Genomic DNA, 20,125 nt, shown 5'->3' on the forward strand with positions numbered 1-20,125 from the left:
CAACTTGTTAGCAAGAGATGAAGATGAGCTTCTGAAATGTGCAAGAAGCTTTATTTTATATATTTATCTGGATTTTTTCAGAATGTGATATTTGTAATATCTCTTGCTTGCTCACACACATACAGGCATTTTTATTTAGCAGCTTGCTGGATATACATCTCATGGGACATAAGGGCCATTCTTTGATAAGAACTTAAATGGTCCAGTTGTAACACTAGATAATATACTGTACTATGATCTGAATTATAGGACCAGCCTTATTAAGGAAGAAAGAAATTATGGTGTGATTATTCCTCTTGGTTAAATTGTTTGGTATAGTCCAAAAGTAGTCATTTTAAATGTATTCCTTCGGAATGAAAACAAAACGTGTTTTCCTCTTTTTTTCTTTCTCTAGGCTGAGGTTCAGCTATGCTATCTGGAAGCACAAAGAGATGCTGTTGAACAGATGTCCTTAAAGCTGTATAGTGAACAGTACAACAGTAGTAGCAAGCGAAAGGAAGAGTTTGCTGATATGTCAAAAGTTCACACAGTGGGAAGTAATGGGTAGGAAACTATTCTTTTTGTTGTTTTATTCTCTCTGATCTGTGCTTTTTTACATGGTCTTCTTTCTTACTGCTATGCTAGCCAGGATTTTTCCTCCTTAACCAAGAGACCAGGTAACATGCTATGTATATTTATTGTCCTATTAATTAATGCAAAAATTAATGAGTTCTGAATAATTTAATCTCCATGAATTGCTTCGCTCCTAGAGCTACCTAAGTTTTTTGAATAGCAGCCCATTATCTACATGAGAAATTTTGCGTACCCTTAAACTTCAGCCTTTACTAAGCCTGTTATGTCATGCTTTATTTCTCTTTATTTCTTAATTTCTTCTGATGCTTTCATATTTCCTACTATGTTTTTTCCAAAGACTTCCATGACATGTCAGTATCTTTTTATAACAAACTTCCTTAGAGACCATTTTACTAGATCCTTGGTAGGTGAATGGGAAGCCTTTCATTTCTGGTTTAAATATGGCCCAGTTCAGTACTGACTGAAAGCTATAAGTACTAGAACTGGATAGGAAATATTTGATTGAACATTGTTTCATCCAAAATTGCTGATTAGTCAAAACCAGAACTTTTAGTGAAAATATAGCTGTTTTGACAGGAAGGTTTCTCAGATCCAGAATGGAATTTTTGGTCAAAATGATACCAAGCAAGTATCCAGAATAGTTTGGTGATTAGGGCCCTGTGAGGTTCAATTCCCTGCCTTTCCACATCCTGGGTGAGTTCCCTAACCACTGGAATGTCAGGGCAGTTGTTCTGACTCTGGGACAATCAATATTTACAAAAAGAAAAGGAGTACTTGTGGCACCTTAGAGACTAACCTATTTATTTGAGCATGAGCTTTCGTGAGCCGTATGGAGTAGAAATCTATCAACTGCATGAAAAAACTTGTACAGATACAGACAGACATCATCTTCCTTTCCAAATGCAAACAGATGGACATCATACCAAAAGGACTGAAGGTAAAAAATCCATTACAATCTACATACCACACAGACTATGCTGACAGCTTGTGCCACACGCTCTCAAAGAAACTGCGGAATCACCTGATCAACATCCTCTACAGCAAACAGGGAAAGATTAAGAATGAGCTCTCAAAAATGGATACTCTCATAAAAAACCAACCTTCCACACAAACTTCCTCGTGGCTGGATTTTACTAAAACTAGACAAGCAATTTACAACGCACACTTTGCTTCTCTACAAAAGAAAAAGGACACTAAACTTTCTAAACTACTACATGCTACAAGGGGCCACAGCGATGGTTCCCTCAACCCACCCAGCAATATTGTTAACTTATCCAACTATACTCTCAGCCCAGCCGAAGCAGCTGTCCTATCTCGGTGCCTCTCCTTCTGCCCCTCCACCCCCACGAACATGATACAGTTCTGTGGTGACCTAGAATCCTATTTTCGACGTCTCCGACTCAAGGAATATTTCCAAAATACCTCTGAACAACATACTAATCCACAGATGCCTCCCTACCAACACTACAAAAAGAAGGATTCTAGGTGGACTCCTCCTGAAGGTCGAAACAGCAGACTGGACTTCTACATAGAATGCTTCCGCCAACATGCACGGGCTGAAATTGTGGAAAAGCAGCATCACTTGCCCCATAACCTCAGCCGTGCGGAACACAATGCCATCCACAGCCTCAGAAACAACTCTGACATCATAATCAAAAAGGCTGACAAAGGAGGTGCTGTTGTCATCATGAATAGGTAGGAATATGAACAAGAGGCTGCTCGGCAGCTCTCTAACACCACTTTCTACAAGCCATTACCCTATGATCCCACTGAGAGTTACCAAAAGCAACTACAGCATTTGCTCAAGAAACTTCCTGAAAAAGCACAAGATCAAATCCGCACAGACACACCCCTGGAATCCCGACCTGGGATATTCTATCTACTACCCAAGATCCATAAACCTGGAAATCCTGGGCGCCCCATCATCTCAGGCATTGGCACCCTGACAGCAGGATTGTCTGGCTATGTAGACTCCCTCCTCAGGCCCTACGCTACCAGCACTCCCAGCTACCTTCGAGACACCACTGACTTCCTGAGGAAACTTCAATCCATCGGCGATCTTCCTGATAACACCATCCTGGCCACTATGGATGTAGAAGACCTCTACACCAACATTCCACGCAGAGATGGACTACAAGCCGTCAAGAACACTATCCCCGATAATGTCACGGCTAACCTGGTGGCTGAACTTTGTGACTTTGTCCTTACCCATAACTATTTTACATTTGGGGACAATGTATACCTTCAGATCAGCGGCACTGCTATGGGTACCCGCATGGCCCCACGGTATGTCAACACTTTTATGGCTGATTTAGAACAACGCTTCCTCAGCTCTCGTCCCCTAAAGCCCCTACTCTACTTGCGCTATATTGATGACATCTTCATCATCTGGACCCATGGAAAAGAAACCCTTGAGGAATTCCACCATGATTTTAACAATTTCCATCCTACCATCAACCTCAGCCTGGTCCAGTCCACACAAGAGATCCACTTCCTGGACACTACAGTGCTAATAAACAATGGTCACATAAACACCACCCTATACCGGAAACCTACTGACCGCTATTCCTACCTACATGCCTCCAGCTTTCACCCTGACCACACCACACGATCCATCGTCCATAGCCAAGCTCTACGGTACAACCGCATTTGCTCCAACCCCTCAGACAGAGACAAACACCTACAAGACCTCTATCAAGCTTTCTTACAACTACAATACCCACCTGTGGAAGTGAAGAAACAGATTGATAGAGCCAGAAGAGTTCCCAGAAGTCACCTACTACAGGACAGGCCTAACAAAGAAAATAACAGAACGCCACTAGCCGTCACCTTCAGCCCCCAACTAAAACCCCTCCAGCGCATTATTAAGGATCTACAACCTATCCTGAAGGATGACCCAACACTCTCACAAATCTTGGGAGACAGGCCAGTCTTTGCCTACAGACAGCCCCGCAACCTGAAGCAAATACTCACCAACAACCACATACCACACAACAGAACCACTAGCCCAGGAACCTATCCTTGCAACAAAGCCCGTTGCCAACTGTGCCCACATATCTATTCAGGGGACACCATCACAGGGCCTAATAACATCAGCCACACTATCAGAGGCTCGTTCACCTGCACATCCACCAATGTGATATATGCCATCATGTGCCAGCAATGCCCCTCTGCCATTTACATTGGTCAAACTGGACGGTCTCTACGTAAAAGAATAAATGGACACAAATCAGATGTCAAGAATTATAACATTCATAAACCAGTCGGAGAACACTTCAATCTCTCTGGTCACGCAATCACCGACATGAAGGTCACTATCTTACAACAAAAAAACTTCAAATCCAGACTCCAGCGAGAAACTGCTGAATTGGAATTCATTTGCAAATTGGATACTATTAATTTAGGCTTAAATAGAGACTTGGAGTGGCTAAGTCATTATGCAAGGTAGCCTATTTCCCCTTGCTTTTTCCTACCCCCCTTCCCCAGACGTTCTGGTTAAACTTGGATTTAAACTTCGAGAGTGGTCAGCTTGGATGAGCTATTGCCAGCAGGAGAGTGAGTTTATGTGTGTGTGTGTTCCCCTGGCGGGGGGGGGTGTGAGAAAGCCTGGATCTGTGCTGGAAATGACCCACCTTGATTACCATGCACATTGTAGGGAGAGTGGTCACTTTGGATGAGCTATTACCAGCAGGAGAGTGAGTTTGTGTGTGTATGGGGGTGGGGGGGGTGAGAAAACCTGGATCTATGCTGGAAATGGCCCACCTTGATTATCATGCACATTGTAGGGAGAGTGGTCACTTTGGATAAGCTGTTACCAGCAGGAGATTGAGTTTGTGTGTGTGATTTTTGGAGAGGGGTGAGGGGGTGAGAGAACCTGGATTTGTGCAGGAAATGGCCCACCTTGATTATCATACACATTGTGAAGAGAGTGGTCACTTTGGATGGGCTATTACCAGCAGGAGAGTGAGTTTGTGTGTGGGGGGGGGGGGCAGAGGGTGAGAAAACCTGGATTTGTGCTGGAAATGGCCCAACTTAATGATCACTTTAGATAAGCTATTACCAGCAGGAGAGTGAGTTTGTGTGTGTATGGGGGTGGGGGGGGTGAGAAAACCTGGATTTGAGCTGGAAATGGCCCACCTTGATTATCATGCACATTGTAGGGAGAGTGGTCACTTTTGATAAGCTATTACCAGCAGGAGAGTGAGTTTGTGTGTGTGGTTTTTTGGAGGGGGGTGAGGGAGTGAGAGAACCTGGATTTGTGCTGGAAATGACCCACCTTGATTATCATACACATTGTGAAGAGAGTGGTCACTTTGGATGGGCTATTACCAGCAGGAGAGTGAGTTTGGGGAGGGGGGGCGGAGGGTGAGAAAACCTGGATTTGTGGTGGAAATGGCCCAACTTGATGATCACTTTAGATCAGCAGGACAGTGGGGTGGGAGGAGGTATTGTTTCATGGTCTCTGTGTGTATATAATGTCTACTGCAGTTTCCACGGTATGCATCCGATGAAGTGAGCTGTAGCTCACGAAAGCTCATGCTCAAATAAATTGGTTAGTCTCTAAGGTGCCACAAGTCCTCCTTTTCTTTTTGCAAAGACAGACTAACACGGCTGTTACTCTGAAACCAATCAATATTTAGTTATTTATACAAACTAGAACAGCGCCAACAGGAAAGATTGGGAGAGACCACCCTGAATTAGGCACATGAAGGATTTGAACTTGGGTTTCCCTTTTCCCAGTTGGCTGCACTGACCAGCAGACTATTCTACTACAGGCACACACTGTGTCTCTCCTTTTGGTTTTTCATGAAAATTCAAAAGGTCTCAGTTTCATCCCAAATGGTATCTATTTGGGAAAACTATTTCCCAACCAGCTCTAATAATTACTTTAACTGTTGTCTGTTGAGATTTCTGTGTCTAATGAGTTTGTCATCTGTCTGATTCCATGCCAATAATCTCTTCTCCAGCAGTTCCCACTGTAGATATATCTTCCACATTTACAAAGTTTGCATCGTCACTCATTCCTACTATAGACAGTCCCCCTTGAACAGGCTCCATAAGGACTTGTTTCAAACTTCCACTGATGCCAATGGAAAAATGCCCTAGCTCTATCCCCATGATCTGAATATTTCCCTCCCCTGTAGTGATGTCTAGATCCATAGCTGATCTACCTACTGCAAACACTCTGGCCACAATCCATGGTGCATAGCTTTGTCAGGGCTAACTTTCAAAGGGTGATGCAACATGTCTCTAATTTATGGGCATTCCTATGGTGCTCCTAAACGTAGTACCTTATCATAGTATCAATGGCAAGCACTGCACATGTAAAAGACAAAATTGTACATATAAATGACAGCATTTTAGATGTTTAACCTCTTGCTTAACATCCATAAGTCAGCTATTTAGCAATTAAGATTGGAATTTTCAAAGGGGCCCACAGAACAAAGGGCGCCAGTCTTCATTGACTTCCATATCAATGGGCTGTGGAGTGTCTAACTCTTTCAGGCCCCTTTGAAAATCTAACCCATGAGGTCTGCCCACATTCGATTGCAACTACAAGATTAGGAGCTGTTTTTTAATATTTGGCCCTCAGTGCGCACATATCCAAATTTTGTGCTTGCTATTGATACTATGATAAGGTACCATGTCGAGGAGTAACATGGGAATGCCCATATATTGGAGACTTGATGCATGGCCTTTGGAGCCTGTTCAGGGGAGAATGCCTACAGTGGGAACAAGGTAAGAATGAGGACTTGGTGAATGGGGGAGATATATCTACAGTGGGAATAGATTAGAAGTGATTAGGTGCAGGGAAGAGATGGTTAAAGTGGAACCAATAAGGTAGTATCTGCAAATTGGAAAGTCTCTGAGGGTGGAATACAAGGGATTGGGGAATGTCTGCAGAACAGGGATAGTTACAATGAAAATGAGGAGGGATCAGTTAATGTCTGCATAGGAATGGCTATGGAGGGAATGAAAGAGAAACGAATGGGGATCTGCTGCAGAAGAACAATGGCCACCGTGAGTGTGGGAAGAGTTCAAGAGGAGTAGTAGGGACCAGCTGCAAAATGTTGATACTTACATGGGTTCAGATTCTGAACGCCCTCAGAGTTGGTGGCATGATATCAGAGTTTTAGTTCGGACTCATGTTTACCGTGTTCAGCAAACTATTGCACATGTCTCAGGACCATTTCTTGCAGCCCTTTGGCAGTAATCATTAGACGGTAGTTAGGACTGCAGGATCAGGCTTTGAGTGCATTGACTGAACATTATGGAATGCTCCAGATATGCACAGAATTTAAAGCAATGTTATTTTTTAAAGCTGTTATGGTCAGAAATTTGATTTCTTCTATAATATTTCAATTGCATGCTTATGGAAAGGAGATCCAACAGATGACTCAAAACTCGAAAGAATTTTTTATCTGGTTGGATTTTTTTTTTTTTGGCAGGCATACTACTATGCTTACAGTACTTCTAAATGCCATGTGAGCTATGCCATCAAAGAAATAATACAATCTGGAGGTATGTGTTAAACATGAAAAAAATGGCTGATGGAAATAGCTCCACATTCTTTTTTATTTATTAATGGCACAGACAAGCTGGTTTTCTCATAAGAAAGGTGCTCATGAATTTTCATTCAAAATAATAAATTGATGTCCATACTTTAAGAAATATGTTTAGGGTTCAAGGGATAAGCCATGCAATTCTGCATATCTTATTTCCTGTTTACCAAGCTAAAATATACCTTAATGTCATTACAAACACTGTGTTGCTAACATGACTTTAGTCTATTAACCATAAAACTATGTTGAGGAAGTTTTAGTTATTTGTTTTTTAACACTCCTTGTTGCATTCCTCTTGGAAACCTTTGGGTACCTTTTATTGGATGAATATTTTGGACCAGAAACACTTGCTCTACATTTTTTAAAGTAATCAGTGGACTTGGTTAATGCACCAAAATCAAGTCATTTTTGTAATTCCTGCATCTAACAGATATACAGTATTTCAGAAGCTGAGCTTCTCTTGATTCTGCCTCAGGCAAATGTGAAAAATTACCTGCTGCACATAGAAAAAATGGATTCTGAATATAAAAGGAATATTCAACCTAACAGAAACGTTGACAGCTATATTTTAATCTTAACCTGTCACAAAACCTAAATTTGTCCTATTTTGTTAAATTCTGTTATCTTATACATTTTTATCAAATTAATAATAGCTTATACATTTTTTAAAAATTGAATATGTTTAAAAGCAATGTTTTTTTTAACAATTCATAGTTACGTCAAACCATATTTTTGACAATTCAAACCCAGACTTCATAATAATTAAACATAGGTTTGCATAGCAAAATTTAGACCTTGGTCCAGATCTGGAATTTGAAGCCCCCAGTGTGCGAGACATGTTTGGATTAGAATTTTAATTCTGCTCATTAAATTAAAATTCTGATCCATTTATGGGTTTTGATTCTGAAATATCCACGCCATACCTACTCTGCCAAATGAGTGGAGTGTTTGGATCCAGATTTTGGTTCAACCCATCACTAATTCTTGGGCTAGTTTCTCAGCTGATGAAAACTGAGAAGACCTTGGAAGCCAGTAGAGCCATATCAATTTACACCAGCTGAAAATCTGGCCCCTTGCCTGATAAATTATACATCTTTAATAATCCGCATTCTACCCTGTCATTTTTTATGAGCTGGGATAATTTTTTGAGGAGACATAGTGTCAAAAAATTGAATATTGAAGATACAGAATGGTTAGGCTCTCTGAGGTTTAGGTAAGGATTCTATTTCACTGCATTCTGAATACCATGGACTTTATTCATGAAGATTATAGTTTTATATTAGTGTGACGGGCTGCCCCACCCCCTTTCTGGATGCCACCTGATGTACTGGGGTACCACTGAGCCCACCTACTCCACCAGTCTGGGTTCCCTTACACTATCCTGCTGAGCCAGGCCTTCAAGCTTCTCCCACATTCATACAGGTAGGGACACACCCAGCTGCAGAAAGACACAGACACTGAAATCAGCACTGTATGGGAAGGCTTCAACTAAGGAATTGCCCAGCACTCAAGTGCACACCCCCTCTAGAGTGTAAACCCAAAATTGTATCGTCTTGTGCTGCACAGAGAACTGTACAACATAAACTCATGATAGTCGCTCCCTCCCTCAATGTGGAGGAAGATATACACAGCTTTTTGCCTCCACCCCGGTTATGAATTCCACGGTTGTGGTTTTAGAGAAAACAAAAACACGTTTGTTAACTACAAAAGATAGATTTTAAGTGATTAAAAGGGATAGCAAACAGATCTAAGCAGATTACCCAGCAAATAAAACAAAAATGCAATATAAGCTTAGATACTAAAGAAACTGGTTACAAATAGTAATTTCTCACCCTAAATGTTGTTTTAGGCAGATTGCAGAGTCTCTTGAAGGCAAACTGCTCTTGCTTGCAGCTTAAAACTCCAGGTATTTCTTTCACAGGCCAGACACCTTCCCAGCCTGGGCTCAGTCCTTCTCCCCCACTTTGTCTTTGTTTCTTTGATGTTTCCAGCAGTTATTCTGGGCAGGGATTCAGTAAAGAACCAACCCTGATTATGTCCCTCACCTGCCTTAAATAGGCTTTACATATGGCAGGAATCCCTTTTTTCCCCCAGGGTGGTTCCTCCCCGCTCAGTGGAAAAATACTGGTATTTTATCATGGAGTCCAGTACCAGGTGACTTAATCACATGACCCTGCAGTGTCAAAACAGTCATGAATCAGAGGTTGTTTGTAGCATCCCAGGAAAGCATTCTCAGGAAGGTGGGAGATTAGCATGTTCTCCCTAATAGTCCATTGACTGGTCCCCAGCTAGCCAGCCAGATTGATTGCATTCCCTGTGGTGGGCATTCCCCAGGTGCAAACACTTCTGTAAAGTACAGAAGTACAGTGTAGTACAGACGTATAGTCAATATTCCTAACTTTAGATACCAAAATGATACATGCATACAAATAGGATAATCATATTCAGCAAATCATAACCTTTCCATTGAGATCTCACATGCCTTATCTTGTACAAAACATATCATAGTTATGCTGTAATCATATTATAACAATATTTCTATGAAGAATATGGGGTGTTGTGTCACAATAAGCTTAAAAATAAAGGTCCATCAAACACCTTATGAGAGGTTACAAATGCCCTCAAATTCTAATGAAACTATTGTTCTTCAACCACAATAACTTGATTGTTCATGCCTGCTCTTCTTTATAATAGCACCATTGCTTACCTTTCCAAGACAGGAACTATAACCTCATAAATTATTAAGAGTATGCTAAATGTAGTGGTTTGATTTAAAGAGATAATGCAGAATCAACACTTGTGCATTACACAATACTTTCTTAGTTGTCTTGGTGGAAGTAATATTACAGAGGACTAAATGCTTCCTCCGCCCTTCCTTCCTTCCTCTCAAAAGAGGGTGTTTCACAACACATTACTATGTCTACATACATTCAAAATCACCTTAGATATGGTACACTCATTAATGGTAATTCAAACTACAGTAGCGTATACGACTGTATTTTTGGTATTATTATTTCTCTTGTTCCTTTGTTGCAGGAATTCTCACTTTATAACATTAATGAAAAAAATGTAAAAAACTAGATAAAGTTTTTAAATATCTGAAAAAATTAGCCTTGGTAAGCAATATTAAATTCAGGGGCAGGAACACACATGGTCATATACTAATTTGACCTACAATGATGTTTTTTTCTTCATTTCTATTAATAAGCTTTTCGTCAGTTACAGATTGACAAGTCTTGAGGATTCCTTTTAAGGGGTATTTTTTTGACAATTTTGCAGTTTTTCCATGTATACCTTCTTTCTCATATCACAGTGTTTTAGAAGAATCTATGCTTTACTTACTCACTAGGTTTTCAATAGAGAATCACATTAATCCTTTTAAGCTCCTTATTCTAATGATTTATTTTGTTGAAAACCATAGTGATCCTCCTTTGAATTTTAATGATTGCTGGCTATTCAAAGATTCATTGTTTTGACTTCCTGTCCTTACCTTTGTTTCTTACATGTCTGTAGGGAACACCTGTCTAATACTGTATCTGGCCTTAGTTCTCACTGGCTCACCATATTCACTCAAGCCTATCCTAAAGCGTTAAGTTGAAATGCTAGCTATTCATCCATGAAAATAAATGTAGGATATATATTTGCAGAGATAGGCAGATAGACAGCAGAAGGATGGCTAAATGGATTGAGTCATTTTTCTGTGAAAGTAATATTTTTGGTATGAATAATAGTATATCATGATCATTGTAGAGAAGCTTGTTAAATATAATGTTAGCACTTTAAAAACCATTAGGCAACATTATCTAAGGGTTTTTTATTTCTACATTTTTGCAGCAAGTACAGTATGCTTACAGTTGTCAGAATCTAGCATCACTTGCCAAATTTAGGTCATGTCACTGGTTTAAATTGGATTTCAATTTTCATTTGCGTCCACTCTCTATAAATACAGACTGTCTCTTTAGAAATATAACTTGGAATATCATGAGTTTTCAAGAATATATTATTCTAATACACGATTTTAACAACTAGACTGTATTTATGCATAATACATTTTGTTCCTTATCTACAGCCTTTTGGACTTTGATTCAGAATACCAGGAGCTCTGGGATTGGCTGATTGACATGGAATCTATAGTGATGGACAGCCATGACCTGATGATGTCAGAGGAGCAGCAGCAGCATCTTTACAAGGTTAGAGCTACCGTTACTGCCTTTACCTAGCTATAGAAGATCTGATTAGCTTGACAAGTCTTTCTCTCACAGGATATCGCTACGTTCATTGTATGTATCATGGTGTCTATTAGAATTCCCTTCCCTGTCCCCAACCTCATTTCCATCCCCTGTGCACTGACAGGCTGCACCGACATCATAATTGCAAGAAAGTTCCCTTTATCACATTCTATTTGGTGTAATTCTATAGAAGGACAAAGATTTGTCTTCAAGATGAATAGAAATAAATGAAACTGCATTAATAAATAGACTGAAACAAAATGAAGAAAAAATGAAATGGTTACATTTAACAAAATGTGTTTTGATTGGAGCTTTTAGATGGATTTTTATCCACTTTTCAGACCTCTTCAGGGAAGAGAGAAGTTTGTTTTGATTTTGGTTTACTGCTGCTGGGATACAGGACTCTTCCAATTTAATTTTTATATGTTATACATAAAGCAGACATTGTCATGTTAAGTCAATACACTTGCTTGTGATTTAAGCAAAATGATTTTGAACTCGCATATTGATTGGGGGCCTTTTGTCAAATAAATATATACTGTTTCCCTTTTTTGCCATTGCTGTCTTAGTCCAGATTTTTTTTTATCAGTTCTTCTTTTTAATGGATAATTTTAATAGTCCCCCAAAATATAGATTTCATCTTAAAACTGTTTCAGGCTTGACTCAGTGTCTGAGAAACTGTATTCAAGGGGCATGATGGGTGTTGGGGAAAGGAGGGGGAGGTTTTCCACAGAAATATCAGGCTGCAGTAAATCTTCCTCATTTAGGCAATTTTTATTGGAGTAATTCTGACAGTTGTCATCCTTGAATTGCTTTGAGCATATGGCGTATTTCAAAGAGCAGATTGTGAATCATAAAAGATAAAATTAATAACTAACTATAGAATCAGCAATAGTATAATGACAAGAAACAACTACCCTCTAGCTTTTTTTTTTATTTCTTATAGAATAAATGGTACATTCAAGGTCAAATAGAAGTTGTTTTCTTTCTTCTATGGTTACATGATTTGATAATTTATTAAATATAATTTATATTTTCTTGCTTTGAATTTATAATTTGTAGATGCTCTTCATGCATTATATTCTATCTAAGGTTGGTCCTTTTATTTGAAAGGACCTAAACAGAGAATTATGAAATAGGTTATAAAATACCTTCACATGCAGAAAATATTGTTTGAGCTCTAACGTATTAAAAGTCACAAGTAAGTTAAGTTTAATGGCCTCACTTTCTCTCTTTGTCAGTCATTTGTTAATATTAAAAGAAAACTAAATACATAATTTCACAAACACATAATTTCTAGATAGGCTCAGAGTTTCCTAGATTTTAAGGCCAAAAGGTTTCAGAGTAACAGCCGTGTTAGTCTGTATTCGCAAAAAGAAAAGGAGTACTTGTGGCACCTTAGAAACTAACCAATTTATTTGAGCATAAGCTTTCGTGAGCTACAGCTTACTTCATCGGATACAAACTGTGGAAAATACAGAAGACGTTTTTATACACACAAACCATGAAAAAATAGGTGTTTATCACTACAAAAGGTTTTCTCTCCCCTCACCCTACTCTCCTGCTGGTAATAGCTTATCTAAAGTGATCATTCTCCTTACAATATGTATGATAATCAAGGTGGGCCATTTCCAGCACAAATCCAGGGTTTAACAAGAACGTCTGAGGAACGGGGGATGGGGGAATAAACAAGGGGAAATAGGTTACTTTTTATAATGACTCAACCATTCCCAGTCTCTGTTCAAGCCTAAGTTAATTGTATCCAATTTGCAAATTAATTCCAATTCAGCAGTCTCTCGTTGGAGTCTGTTTTCGAAGTTTTTTGTTGAAGGGTAGTCACTTTGAGATCAGAAATCGAGTGACCAGAGAGATTGAAGTGTTCTCCGACTGGTTATTGAATGTTATAATTCTTGACATCTGATTTGTGTCCATTTATTCTTTTACGTAGAGACTATCCAGTTTGACCAATGTACATGGCAGAGGGGCATTGCTGGCACATGATAGCATATATCACATTGGTGGATGTGCAGGTGAACGAGCCTTTGATAGTGTGGCTGATGTTACTCAAATAAATTGGTTAGTCTCTAAGGTGCCACAAGTACTCCTTTTCTTAAGGCCAAAAGGGACCATCTGTTCTGACTTCCTGTATATGACATGCCCTTAAATTCTATACATTTACCCCTTTATTGAGCCCAGTAACTTGTGTTTGGCTGACGCATATTTGCCAGAACGGCATCCAGTCTTGATCTGAAGATATCAAGATATGGAGAATCCACACTTTCCCTTGTTTGTTTGTTCCATTTGCTAATCACCCTCACTGTTAAAAATGTGAGGATTAGAATAAATAGTGTGTTACAAGTCAGGATTGAAATGCTTAGGCACTGTATATTCATACAGGGCAATTTCCAAAGTGCTTTGCTCTATGCCTTAATGTAGCCATTATTTTCAGTTTTACATTCAAGAATTCAAAAGATTCAAATATTTTTTTTAAAAAACAACAAAAATGGGCTGGAATCACAAGAAGCACCCTGCGCCACTATTCTATGCACCCTTTAGAAATGTTTTTTATCTTGATGTATTCAAAATGCAGTCATAAAGGTATAAATGGTAATGTATATAATGGGAGATAGTGGTTAGTGGGGTAATGGGAGGGATAAAAGAGGACAGGGACTTACTCAGAGGTTTGCAGTGCAGTATGGTGACAAAAATGGCCAACACAACGTTAGGCCGCACATACAAAAATATTTTATCACAGAAAGGGAGATAATATTCCCTGGATTTAATGGAGCCCTGAGTTATGCTGGCTTCTTCTGGTACAATGCTCCTGGGATTCGAAAGTTCAGACAGAGGAGAGCTGTCAAGTCTATAGCTCCCACATACCTGCAAGGCCTACAGTAAATGAGCACAGGTTCCAGACGGGGTTCAGCACTTTCTCTCTGAAGTCTCCACAGGTGCTTGCAGAGCCCCAGCATACAGAATATATTATTCTAGTACACTTACAGTTCTTCCACTGCAAAACCATAAACGGTGTGGGTGCCCACACACTGCTTGGCAAAAGGACAGAATAGGTGAATGAACAGGGCTTTTTTATCTCTAATTTCTATGATTTTAGTAACCAGGATACATCATGCCCCTAACAACACTCAGCATTTATATTTCTAAAACCCAGCATAGCTAACCTACCCTACAGTCAATAACGAAATGCTCTTAATTGTGACACTCTACCTATTTGAAAGATCTGACTCAGAGTCGTTGGTGGTCTGCCTAGCAGTCACAACCATGTGGTATCAACACTGTCTATATTTTATACTAAACATGGGAGTAATTCTACTCTGTGGGGGGAAGAAAATCTGAAAAGAAATGCAGGCAGCTGAGTAATCAAAACTGTTGAATGACGGAGGATGTTATGAAAACATAGGCCTTATTTTAGGTATTCTTTATCAACTGCAGCTTCAAATATGAACATGTTAATTGCACTTTCTGCTTTTTGGTGGATTCTCCTAAACCCTCAGATCCCCTCCTCCCAGCTATTGAGCTGACAAGTAATTGTACCTCTGAGCCAGCTCAGCAAGCCTTCTCTGCCAGTGAACCTGCTGTGGTATCACTATTACCAACAGTAATCATTGCCCCTAAGGAGTCTATGAATGGAAAGGAGGTGTGATAAAACAGGTAAATCAGGAGGGGAAAGCATGCATTAAAGCAGTATAACATAATATATAAATGCTAAAATTGCATGTGGGAAAATAAAATGCATTTTCCCAGGTTTAGACTCTTTCCCCAGTACTATATTTTCAGATTTCATATAAATTTAAGCCAATTCCTTCTGCTTAATTTTGCATTTAAATATACGAGGAGGCTCTCAGTTCTTATTAGAAATTCTGTTTGCCCTTCTTTAAATATATTTTATTTTTTCTATAAATATAAACAAGAGTGCATAGTGCAGCTGGTATTTTTTTTAAACTCTAAGTATGTATGATATACACTAACAGTATTGTTGGTTCTCCTTCATTTTATTTTCCTATGTTTGAGCACAACTTTTAAAGAGAATTATTCTTCCTCCTGCAGCCCTCTCCCAGGGATATAAGAGACAATTCACTCAATTTTCATTTTCAATTTTTAAAAAGTAACAACCATGATTTTGAAATTTGACTAATATATGTTACAGATGCAAACACAGAATGAGTGGTTTACAGCTTGCTAGTCTATAATTGAAATTAACTTATAAGGAACATCTTTGTATATAGCGCTCACGTTGACTTCAGGTGGATTTGCATGCAGAAGGTTTGCAGAATCAGGCCCACAGAGTTTAAACTCTGCTAATGAATCGTTCAGTGGGACCTCGAGTATGGATTTTATCTCTATACCTTGAATGTTCAAAAATGAAGCAAATCAGTGTTTATTAGAGCTCTGGAGATTAGAAATGAATGTACGAGACACAAAGTTAATGATAATTCCTACATTTCCCCCAGAAGATTAATTGTAAAACTTAATTGTGTGTTTGATTAAAACACCATTTAAATAAGTAAGATATGATTGTTAAAATTGTTAGCATGTAGAGAATAAAATTAAATAAACATTGTTAAAAACTCAAAATAAAAACACCAGGATGTCCTTTAATATTTGGATGTATGATTACAAAACTATTTAAGATGCTTGAAATACATACTGCATAAGCAATCTCTTGAATTATCAAGTGTTCAGGAAAGATGAACTCTATAGTGAATAGAAAAAAATTGGTACAGCAGTTGGAAAGATTTAGAAGAAAATCTGTCAATGTGGCTTTTGAACAGGTTAAATACTGAAGTATCCTATCAAAGGGAAGAAGTTCACTCTCTTAAATAACATTAAAATGCACATCAAGTGTTATGGACCTCTAAAGAAAAACTGAAAAAACCTTTCCAGCAGTTTTTGTTTCCCTAATGGAAGCTGCGGTTCTTCTGAAGGTGCAGTTCATTTTCTCCTCTGGGTGTGCTGCTGCTCCATTGTGCTATTCACTCTAGCTCTGTGTGCTGTGGCCCTGAGTGGTTCAAACAAACCGTGGTGAAAGTTTCCCTCATTTGCATCACTTCTAGACAGCCCTGTCCTACTCTTTGCTGACAGGAAATCACTGTCTTTGTCACCTTTTTTCAGTGATCTCCTTTTGGCAGAGATTGGCCATGTGACCAGGATTAATCACAACAACAGTTCTGGCTCAGAACTCAATGACATGTTTTCCTCAGCACTTCAATAACAGTGGAGAGGAGTCAGTAGGAAATGACTACATTAATTTCAGAGTGAAAAGATAATTAACACTTAAGGACTAATGCTACAACCTATGGAGTTATTATTCAAATTAAACCTAATTTATTGTAAACTTGCACACAAAAAAATCAACCCTCCCTCCTTAATGCAACTGTTACAAATAAACTTAGAGTAGTCCTGGATTTAAAAAGAACAAACGATATTTCAAATAGTAACATGAATAAACTAAAACTTAAAATATTTGAAACCAGAGGCTGAAGTATGTAAAGTGCTTACTTAGATGATATGAATAGGATACTGGCAAACAAAAGCAGCAGTGTGCTCCTAGAATGCTGTGCTTAAAGGAGTTTCCTTGGCAACAGAAATGCAGTTCCAAAAGTAGACAGAACTTTCCTCAGAAAACATACTATTAATAACAACCTTCCGGAACAACTTGGAACAATTTGACTACTTGGCAATAATAATGCCAAGTGTTCTGCGAATTAATCTAACACATAACAGTTATATGTTTCTCTTGCCCATAATTCTCCTGAATCTCAGGCCTGAGTTCTGTTCACTTTGAGGATATAAATGTGAGAAGCAGTTCTAAATGTTACTAAAGAGAAAGAAAGCTGAAATACCAGTAGCCTGCAAGGATCAATTAACGTGCTCTGTATCTTTTTAACTTGTAAAACAGAGTAGCTCAACTGGATTACTTTATTCCATTTAAAACAAGGACTATATACCTACTGAAGTCACACTGTAGTTGTCTTTATTTCAACCAAATTACTGCGGTAAAAAAAAATATATTACAAGGTAAACTGCCTGAAAAGTATTATATTTGGAATATATCCTGTGGAGACTGATCCTAGAGCCAAATTCTGCAAGATGCTGAGAGCTTCCTGTTAGTCTAGTAATCTATCTTCTTATATGAGACCACTAACAGTCAGTAGGAGTTGAGAGTACTCACCAGTTCTCAGGAAGCTCTCAGCATGTTGCAAGATTAGACCCTTTCTGGACAGAAACTATAAATGTGCTATGCATGCAGTATTTTTAAATACGTCATCATTTCTATGTCAGCCAAGAGAATAAACTAATTTCAAATCTGCCTTGCCAATAGGAATCAGTAGAATTCTTCTAAAGGCCATAAGCTTACTAGACAGGAAAGGTAGAGTACTACCTTGACCTTTTCTGAATCCTTGGATCTAAAGGTTAAAAGTAATCAATATATCTCGTTGTGCAGCTTGGTAATAAGTAATAACCATCATGTTAAAATCTAAATGATTGCAGATAGCACTTAAGTATGTTGACCCATTTGGGAGCCTTTTTAATTGCAATAAGGATAGTCATTATAGTTTGCTAATAAACTTTTAGGCTAAATTGCAAGAAGTGCAGCCTTTAGCTTTTTGAAATATGACTTTTACTTTAATGCTGATAAAAATTGAGTGTTCCAAGGTGAAAGCTTTGATTTTTATCTGTAGAGATTTATATGTTCCTTTCTCATGTCTGTTCAAAATTACAGAAAGATTATACTGTTAAATAATACCAATAAGGATATTGTTCACTTGCAGTAGTTAATTGTATCACTGTTCAGTGCTCTTACATTATATCCATAGGTATATGAAAAGATACATGACTTAATAAAAATAACCGGACCAGTTTTGTAACATGCTCTTAATATGTCATTATGCCAGAGAGCATGACTGAAATTCAGTAAGTGAAGCTTTTTAGAGACTAAGAATTTAGTATGACTCTTTCTACACAAGGAAACTGAACTGTGTTTCACAATAGGTATCAAAAATGACTGCCCAACTGAAGCTGTCCTGAAAATAGTTGTCCCACTGTGATAGGAGGGTCAACTGAGTTCAATACCTGTTGTAGCAAAGCATCCTAGACACTTATAGCACTGTGCTGAACTTGGTTGACACTCTCCACACCAGCGTTTTCATTTTCAACACCACAGGAAAAATGATTGGGGAAAGCCGACTTTGACACCTAGTGTAAAAATAGTTCATTTTTTTAATGAAGACAAGGCCTATATTTTAACACTATTCTATGATTAAGGCTAAGATTTAGTCATGAGTATTTTTAGTAAAAGTAAAAGGGCAGGTCACGGACAGTAAACAAAAATTCACAGTCTATGACATGTCCATGACTTGTACTATATACACCTGACTAAATTTTGGGTGCTCTGGAGGGGGGATTCCGGGGGTGCTGCAGGTGCTCTGTGGCGGCTCGGGGGTGGGAATACGCAGCCTGGGGGAGCAGTGGCATGTGACCTGGAACTGCCACTTGTGCTCCGGGGAGGAAGGGAGTTGTGGCCCAAGACCATCGCTGCTGCTCCAGTGGGGAGGGTGCGCGGTGGCCCGAGACTGCCCTAGAAGCAGCTGCTGCGGCTGGCCTGGAGGCCATTCGAGCAGCTCAGGCAGCCTCCAAGCCAGTCGCACCAGCCGCTGCAGAAGTCACGGGGGTCCCAGAAAGTCACGGAATCCGTCACTTCCATGACCTCCATGACAGACTTGCAGCCTTATCTATGATTAAAGTGCTCAGCATCTATGGCAAATTTTATATTTTAACTTATAAAGTAGCAGGAAGAATTATTACTGGCAAAAAGTCTTATTTAAAGTAGATAAATGTTTGGCCTTAATGTTCCAGTAATTACAACAGCAAAACATTGTGATTCTCTAGACGCGGTAATCAAAGTAAGGCTAAAGTATGGATGCAAAAGGAAGAATACTATATTCCTGTCTGCTTCCATTTTGAATGCATAAACATGTTTCTGGAAGCAGTAAAGCAGTGTAGGAATTCTTTTGGGGCCACCCCCCAGTTATTTCAAAAGAATCCCGGGTACATCTCATGAGAGTAAAAGAGTTTCTTCTCACATTCAACCCAGCATGCTTTTGAAAATGAATTCCAAAATGGACGAAGGCCATATTTATTGATCTTGTAGGCACATTTTATGCTTAAAGAAAATAATGTTAATAAGACGACCCTGATTTTCAGGTCCAGCCAAAGTTCTCTTTGTACAAAACCTGAGGCGAGGAACGACAAAGTTGGTTTAGGCCACTTCCAAATTTCCTGTATTCTGGGGCTGTCCAGGAGCCAAACAATTTAGAGAAGCCTCAAGGCTGGTCTAAACTGCACTCAAATGCCCACAGCCCTTGGCGTCATTGATGCAGCTAAGAATAGCCAGTGTACACCAGCACTCCAGCCTCACTCCTGTGCTGGGAATCTTCAAGGGGGGGACAGTGGAGGGCCATTCCACTGGTGGTCTGATCCAGCCACTTAAATCGCCTCTATGCCCCTAAGCATGTACTGGAGATACATTATACTCTAAAGATTTATATACTATAATTATTTTTGCAAAGCCATACAGAAGTTTATTCCAACAAATCCTCAGTCCATTCTATGAAGGCCTCCAATGTCTAATGTGTTGTGCACTCAAAAGAAGTTACTGTAGTTTCCTAATTTTCAGACACTTCACACCAAATTTAGACTAGCTGTAAAAGAGTGCAAGTCCATGAAGTCAAGTTCATGAAG

General features: G+C 39.1%; 1 protein-coding gene across 3 annotated transcripts in view; it reads left to right on the plus strand.

Moving 5' to 3' along the window:
• Positions 1-20,125, plus strand: part of AKAP6 (A-kinase anchoring protein 6) — a 405,099-nt gene that overhangs the window by 294,156 nt on the left and 90,818 nt on the right. For all 3 annotated transcript variants that reach the window (XM_073348987.2, XM_078853347.1, XM_078853346.1), the window contains exons 8-9: positions 395-543; positions 11,206-11,326. In XM_073348987.2, coding sequence (XP_073205088.1) covers positions 395-543; positions 11,206-11,326 — 270 coding nt within the window. The remainder of the gene's footprint in view (positions 1-394; positions 544-11,205; positions 11,327-20,125) is intronic.

Source organism: Lepidochelys kempii, chromosome 6 (assembly GCF_965140285.1).
Source record: "Lepidochelys kempii isolate rLepKem1 chromosome 6, rLepKem1.hap1, whole genome shotgun sequence".
NCBI classification, from domain to species: Eukaryota; Metazoa; Chordata; order Testudines; family Cheloniidae; genus Lepidochelys; species Lepidochelys kempii.